This window comes from Ichthyophthirius multifiliis (genome assembly GCF_000220395.1).
Source record: "Ichthyophthirius multifiliis unplaced genomic scaffold scaff_1120509249821, whole genome shotgun sequence".
Taxonomy (NCBI): domain Eukaryota; phylum Ciliophora; class Oligohymenophorea; order Hymenostomatida; genus Ichthyophthirius; species Ichthyophthirius multifiliis.
The window spans coordinates 39,678-47,523 of record NW_004087271.1 but is presented as its reverse complement, the minus strand read 5'-3'; the positions used below and the strand labels follow the sequence as shown (position 1 = coordinate 47,523).

The 7,846-nt window shown below is 14.4% G+C and overlaps 2 protein-coding genes across 2 annotated transcripts, besides 17 other annotated features; one reads left to right on the top strand and one right to left on the bottom strand. All coding sequences in view use genetic code 6, as the record gives it.

Annotated features, from left to right (window-relative positions):
• Positions 1-35: 35 nt before the first annotated feature.
• Positions 36-91: a microsatellite.
• Positions 92-861: 770 nt separating this feature from the next.
• Positions 862-890: a microsatellite.
• Positions 891-1,092: 202 nt separating this feature from the next.
• Positions 1,093-1,201: a microsatellite.
• Positions 1,101-1,136: a microsatellite.
• Positions 1,101-1,141: a microsatellite.
• A 39-nt stretch (positions 1,202-1,240) lies between the features above and the next one.
• Positions 1,241-1,275: a microsatellite.
• A 67-nt stretch (positions 1,276-1,342) lies between these two features.
• Positions 1,343-3,567, top strand: IMG5_035800 (radial spoke head protein, putative; the record flags this gene model as incomplete). Its single annotated transcript, XM_004039006.1, has 9 exons — positions 1,343-1,636; positions 1,965-2,277; positions 2,324-2,463; positions 2,524-2,676; positions 2,721-2,877; positions 2,953-3,044; positions 3,112-3,183; positions 3,231-3,350; positions 3,490-3,567. The coding sequence occupies 9 exons, from the start codon at positions 1,343-1,345 to the stop codon at positions 3,565-3,567; spliced, it is 1,419 nt and encodes a 472-aa protein (XP_004039054.1).
• Positions 1,638-1,742: a microsatellite.
• Positions 1,639-1,692: a microsatellite.
• Positions 1,893-1,923: a microsatellite.
• Positions 3,387-3,472: a microsatellite.
• Positions 3,568-3,618: 51 nt separating the features above from the next.
• Positions 3,619-3,643: a microsatellite.
• A 1,802-nt stretch (positions 3,644-5,445) lies between these two features.
• Positions 5,446-5,507: a microsatellite.
• A 437-nt stretch (positions 5,508-5,944) lies between these two features.
• Positions 5,945-6,014: a microsatellite.
• Positions 6,015-6,105: 91 nt separating this feature from the next.
• Positions 6,106-6,146: a microsatellite.
• Positions 6,147-6,180: 34 nt separating this feature from the next.
• On the bottom strand, positions 6,181-7,602 carry IMG5_035790 (tubulin-tyrosine ligase family protein, putative; the record flags this gene model as incomplete). The annotated part of the gene is made up of 3 exons (XM_004039005.1): positions 6,181-6,839; positions 7,070-7,396; positions 7,422-7,602. The coding sequence occupies 3 exons, from the start codon at positions 7,600-7,602 to the stop codon at positions 6,181-6,183; spliced, it is 1,167 nt and encodes a 388-aa protein (XP_004039053.1).
• Positions 6,996-7,054: a microsatellite.
• Positions 7,015-7,060: a microsatellite.
• Positions 7,016-7,060: a microsatellite.
• Positions 7,603-7,846: the final 244 nt, after the last annotated feature.

The following is a 7,846-nucleotide window of genomic DNA, read 5'->3' as shown; positions in this document are numbered from 1 at the left end:
TCTTAGTAAAATAAAAGTAAAATAGTAATAAATTAATATATATACATATAATATATGTATATAAGGATATATATATATATATATATATATAATAATAAAAATAATAAATAAATAAATTATTATTTACTAATAAATTAATTTTTTTTAAGATAAAAGAAGATATATTTTATCATTAAATATAAATTATATTTAATATTTAGTGATTCTATGATTTATTATAATTTTTACTTCCTTCATAATTATAATTATTATATTTATTGTTGCTTTTTTTATATTTTGCTGACAAGAAGTTTAATTATCTTAATTATTTATTTATGCTTTTATTATTTTGTTTGATTTATTATTCATGTTATTATTATATGTTCTTTAGCTGTTTTTATTTAGCAGTAGATAAATGAAACATAATTTTTATCCGTTTTTAAGAAAATAATTATTTTTTATGCAAATAATATATATGTTGGAATAGGAATTTAAGAAAAAATATTAAAATTTTTCATAAAATGTATATCTATAAGTATATAAAATCGACTTATAGTAATATTTTTAACCTATTTAAATATTTACAAATAAAGTTTTTGCACAATAACTTTCTCTATATTTAAAAAAGAAGTATTAAATTTTATAATAGAATATATTTACTTTTTTATATTTTATGTATTTAGGAATAATTAAAGAGAATTTGTATTATTCTTATTGTTTTTAATAGCTTAATTTAGACAAATTCGTATATATATTATTAGTAGTTAACTATAGAAATATATTTTTATATGAAAAACTTATAATATTTAAATTATAGTTTTGTAACGAGAGTTTTATGATTTTTTTAGTTCTAAATTATTTGTTTGGTTTAATTTTAACTTAATATTTATTTTTATATTTATTTTTTATTTTTCTATTTAGATTATAATTACTGTTAAATTTTGGTAAAAAAAAATATTTTAGTAAAGTTTATAAGATTAAATAATATATTTTTTATATTATTTTTATTTTTTATGATTAATAAATATTAAAATTGAATCATTCTAAATATTCTTTTATATCATAAGTAATTAATTATAAAAAAAAATTAAAAAAAATATAAGATAAATTAAAAATATAAAATATATATATATATATATATATTTATATATTTATATTTTATTTTTAATAAAAAATATATATATTATTTATACAATATATTTTAAAATTTTTTTTTTAATAATAACAGTAAAAAAAATATATTACAAGAGAAAAAAGTTAATATATATATAAATATATATTTATATATATTTATATTTTTGTTTTCTTTTTGTAACTATTTTAAAATAAAAAAATAATTTTAAATTAAATATAACAAAAATAAATGTCTTAAGAAATTAAAAACAATACAAATCTTAATAATATAACTAATTTTATTTAAAAAAACAAAAGTAAAGAAGGAATTACTATTCATGAACATTTATATCGAATAATACACAAATATTTAAAGAATCCAAATAAACTTACAAATATAAATAACTTAGAATTAATATCCTAATTTTTAAAAAAAAATTGTTTAAATTATACAAATCCGTTAACTGATAAAGAAGTAAATAATATTCCTTTAGCAATAGCAGAACATTAAGAATGGATAGAATAAATCAAATAATTATTTAAAGTAAATATATAAAAATTAACATAAAAATGAAAATAAATATAAATTTATATAAAAATAAATAGAAATTATATAAAAAAATATATATATTAATACAAATAAATATAAAATACTTTATAATCATAAAAAAAAATATATATATTTATAAAATAAAAAATCTTAATAAATTATAAATAAATATTTAAGAAATAGTATATAATAGAAATATTTTTTTAAATAATAATATATATTTATAAAATAATTTATAAAAATATAAAATTATATATATATATATATATATATATATATATTTTTACATATTTATATTATATTTAATAATTATTTTAATTAGGATATAAAGAAATAATAAAAAAATAAATAAAAATTACTGTTTCCAAATTTTTATGAATAAAGTTAAATATTATAAACAGCTTCCATTTCATTTTAAGAAGAAGAATCTTTCTAAATACACCATTCTATTAGAAGACTAGCCGATTAAATAAATGCTTCTTAGATGAGATTTTGGGGTAAGTTTTTAACTAGAGGAAATGATTATTATGTCGCTTAATGTTTTTATAATAATCTTAATAGTGATAAAATGTAAAATAAAGATGAATAATATGGTGCAGGAGTTAATAAATATTCATATTGGGTTACATAAAACGGTTTATATTTTTTAATTTATTTTTTTAAGCATAATTATTTTATTAGTTTTAGATGAATGGATTGAATTACCTTTAATTACAGCCGAATAAATGTAAATAGCAAAATAAATAAAATACATTTGTAAAGGAGATTTGAATGCAAATGTATAAACCTATCCACATTTTAATGGCAAAGAAAAGCATTTTGTTTAAAAAAATCAATTTTATAAAAATATTTTATTATTTTTTAATAAAATTAAATAATAGTTAAAAGCATAAATAGTTAGAATTACTCATGGTTGTGAATTATGTCCGAAGGGTTTATATAAATTATAAGATGAAAATGATAAAGAAATAGAATTTGAAGAAGAAGCTTTTAAACTTTAAGATTATTAAGAATTATTAACGCTTGAAAATTGGGTATTTTTTTTATTTTGTTTATATATATATTTGCTTTATTAAAGGTTCATTTAAATCCTATAATTCTTAAATAAGGTAGAGTATCTCTTTATGTAGATCCTTCCTTACCAGAAGATATAAAAGAAGAAAAACTAGAATAATTAAAAAATGATGATGCTGATACTTAAGTTGAGAGATTAAGAGATATATCATAAGAAAAATGTGGATATAATAATATATTTAAATAAATATATATTCACTTTTATAATTATTAATTTTATTATTTTAATATATAAGCTCCATTTGCAAAAGGAGAAGAAGAAGAAGGAGATCCGAATTGGATAAAAAGAGAATTTGGCGATCTTTAATAATTTAATAGTTAAGATGAGGTATATTAAATAATAAACATATATATATATATATATATATGTTTATATAATTTAATATATATAATAGGGAACATAATTGAACTATAGTGTTATATGTTTTAAAAATTTAACTTGGCCAGGTGCATATTTAGTTTCAAATGTATTTTTTATGAAAAGTAAACTATTTTTTTATTTTTTTTATAAAAGTCTTAATAATATTGTAATATTTATATTGGATATGGATTAAAATAAAATCAATCGCCATTTTTACCTGTTGGACCAGATGATATGTAGTAAGAATAAGATGATACTGAAGAATATCCTGAAGTAATTATTAATAATTATATTTATATAAATGAAATTTATATATATATATATATATATATATATATATATATATATATATATATATACATATATATATATATATATATATAAATATATATATACATACTTAAAAATAAAGCCTAATCCTAATGTACCACCTGATGTTGTAGAAACTGATAGTGATGAAGAAAAGAAAGAAGATACAGAAGACTAATGAAAATAACATATTTTAAAAATGCTAAAAAACATATATAAATTTAATTTATAAAAAAAAAATTATTAAAAAAAATTATCGTTTTTTTAATTTTTTTTAATTTAATAAAATATTTAATTTTTGTAATCTTCATATAATAAATTTATATATTTTATTTAAAAACTCTTCAATATAAATAATTTCTTGCATTGAAACATGTAATTTCATTAGCATTCTTTTAATTCCTTTAATCCAAAACTTAAAAATACTAGTTTCAATTCCTAAACTTTACATTCCTTCTATAATATCAGTAATAGAAAAACATTCAAATTATGAAAAACAGCAAAATAATATAAACTCTAGAAAATCATATTATTTTATTTAATCTAATTTTTTAAAAAAAAACATATTTATATTATTTATAATTTTTTTTTTTTAAATATAATAATAATAAAAATTAATATTTTTGTATATTTATATTTATTTATATTTTAACCAACCATAGTTATATTTATATTTAGAATTTTCCAAAAAACTAACATAATGTTATAAATTTTGAATAACTTCATTAATTAAACAAAATGAAAGATTAAAACTTGGTTTTAAATAAAATTTTTATTATAAAATAATAAATTTAAATTCTATTTCTTATTATAATTATTTATTTTAGTCTTAAAGTATTCTCTTCATATTTTATTATAATAAACAAATTAAATTTATATCAATTTCTTATTTTAAATACTCCTTTTTTATTTTTTCTTAAAAATCATTTATTTTAAATTCATCGAAAATATATTTAAATAAATATTTTATAAATTCTAAAACCAAATCTTTATCTATCAAAAAATTATTCAAAATAGGATTATTTTCTATACATTTTAATAAAGAATTAATTAAACTTTATGTTTCTTTTATTTAATACATTTCTTTAAATTTCCAAAGACGTAGCTTTTCATATTTTTAGAGAAATTTTTGAATTTTTCTATTTGAAAATTCCATTATTTTAAATTAATTAAATAAATAGAATTTCAATACAAAAAAACTTTTCTAATTTAACTCTTAAAAAATCTTAATATAACCATCTAAAGGTTTTTCATAGAAAACATCAAGGAAAAAACTATTATAAAAATAAGGTTTTTATGCAAAAGAAATACAGTATTTTTATTAAAGTTAGTCTAATTAATATTAAGTTAAAAATTAATTTTATTCTAAGAAAGGTAAATCATCGTCTTTAATCTATAAAATATTCGCATATTCTTAATTGAAAAATTATTTAAAATTAAATTAAATTTATTCAAAGCTTTTTGTATTTTTAAGATTTTCAAAAGATATTAAAAATAATATCTTTTTAACTTCTTCTTCTATTTTTATTTTAAAAAATTCATTTTTATATTCCGGAATTTTCCCGTGTAATAAATCTATCAAATAGTCAATAAATTTTATTATGTATTCTATTATTTCTTTATATTAAGATATTTTTTATTAGTTATTTATTGTTTTTTGTTTCTCTGTTTGGCCTTAGTTTATTATGCTTATATCATTTCTTATAATTTAATTATCTTTTTAATTAGTTAAATCCGATATCATTAAGGGTAAATAAATTTATAGTTAACTTAAAAAAATTTTGTTTTCTAACTTTTATTATATTTAAATAAAAATAGATATTTTTTTTTTTTTAATAATTTTGTTTTGTTAAAAAGTACTTAGTATTAATTAGAAATTTCCATTGCTTAAGTTAAAGAAAATATAAGAGAATCTATATATTTATTTTTAATAATTAAATATTCATTAGAATCATAAAATAAATTTTATTAATAAGTATTATTTTCAAATTAAGTATAATGATTATGTTGCTATATTTCTTTTTAAGATAAATAAAATTTTAAAAAAATTATTTAATAAATATAATATTATAATATATATATATATATATATATATATATTTATTTTTATATATATTATATTTTAATACTATTTTAATTAGTATTTTCACCTATTGATAAGTCATCACTATTTGTTTTTTCTCTTTTTACATTTTATAATATTTCTTCTTTTTTTTATTAAAAACTATTTGCTCTTAACTTATACATATCACTTATTCTGCTTTTTTATTCATAATTTTATTTTGTAGCTTATTTTTTAAAGGAGAGTTGTTAGTATTCATATATTATTTTATAATTTTTTTATTTTCTCTTTAAGAATTTTATTTTATAACAATTTGTTTTTGATTTAATTTATTATATTTATTTTTGTCCAGAAATTTTAATAATGTTTAATCAAAATATCAAAATTATATCAATTAGTTTATTAAATATATATATTTACACAATTATTAAAAATATTTACTATATTTTAATATATAAAAAAATATTTGTTTATATTAATTCTATTGGTTGTTTTTTATTATTTAAATATTATATAATATAAATAAATATATTATTTAAGTTTTATATATCTATTAAAAATATTATAATTAATATATTTATAAAATAGATATTTTATTTAATATATTTCTTTGTAAATATTCTTAATATTTTATATTATATATTTTTATATAAATAGTGTATTTTGTTTTTTTGTAATTTTTTGTTTTTTTATTTTTTTACAAATTTAACTATAAATAAATATAAATATTAATCATAATTATCCTAAATAAACCCTTTTTTTTAATAATATTTAAAAAAGAATAATATATATTTACCATAAATTTTCATATATTTTATGTCCATCAACATAAAAATCTAATTAAGGAGTTTATTATTGATTTAATTTAGATTTTTATCCACTAAATTCATATAATGAATAATTTTAATTAAAAATTTTATCAATAGTTAATCTAAACATATCATCTATTTTTATACATAAATATTAATTAAAAAAATAAAAAATACCAATCATTCTTGGAATTAGTTAAGATAAAAGATCGTTTGATTCTTCTAAACATGGATTTGAATTAATTTCAATTAAATACACATGACCATCAACATCAATCATAAAATCATAACCAAAAAGTTCGAAATTAAACCTATTTTCTTATTTATTTAATTATTTTTTACAACTTTCAATTGAAATGATAATAAGGTTTTATATTTATTCCAAAATATTTTAAAATTTAATATTTTAGTATTTTTCTTATAATGCTTGTTCTAATTATTTATATGAAATAATATTTCCATTTTCATATTTTCCATAATTTTAGGAAACTTTTTAAATAGCATTATTAGTTAAATGAATATAAATATTATTTAAATTTTATTTATTTATATTATATATTTCAGATGAAAGTCTTACATATCCTTCTCTTTTATTTTTTTTAAAAAATTAACTAATATATATATATATATATATTTTATTATTTACTTAAACATATAATAATTAAAATCTTAATTTATTAAAACCCATACTCTTATATCAAACTTCCTATTATTTACTAAAAGAGGATTTTCAATATATTTTTGAATTATTATTTAATTTTTATTTATTTTTTTTTAATTCTTTTATTAATTTTTTTCTTAATAATTATTACTTTCGCTTAATGTATAATCTAATTATTTTGTTATTTTATTTATAGCATTTTCTACTATTTATTTCTTTCCATATTCTTTCATTATTTATTAAAATTAACACAAGTCATTAAATATTCTTATACCATTACCCCTATTTGTATCAGTAGGGTTTAACATCCAAATGTTTTTAAGTCCTGTAGATTATGCTATTGTGATAAATAAATCTAAAAACTCGTCAAGAGAATGTCTAAAATCTTCAGAATCTAAATTAAATATAAATGAATGAGGTAAATAATTATTAACATAATCGCTTTTTTCCTTTATAAATTATTTTATTTTTAATATTTCTTAATAAGCTTATATTTACATAACAATATAATTTTATATTATTATATAGTTTGGCTTTTTAAGATAACTAAGAATGGTTTATTATATGATTTAAACATTATATTTTTTTATTTGATTTTTAAATATTTCCGTTATTTATTCCACTATTTGTTGGTTTCCATTTAAAACTATAATTTTGAGGAAAATTCGGATTTTATATGCTCATCCAATTTCTACATTATAGTACTTTTTTAATTAATTCTGAATTATTTCCTTGTTCTACAATATACTAATTATTAATTATATTTTTTATTTATAAATAAATGATTAATCAAAATATTATATTAAATATATATATATACTGTATAATTTGTTTTTCCTTTATGAATATATGCTGGTAATTATTATTGAATATTTTCTTTTTTATTTTATGATACTATATATTTTGATTACGATGTTATTCTAAATTC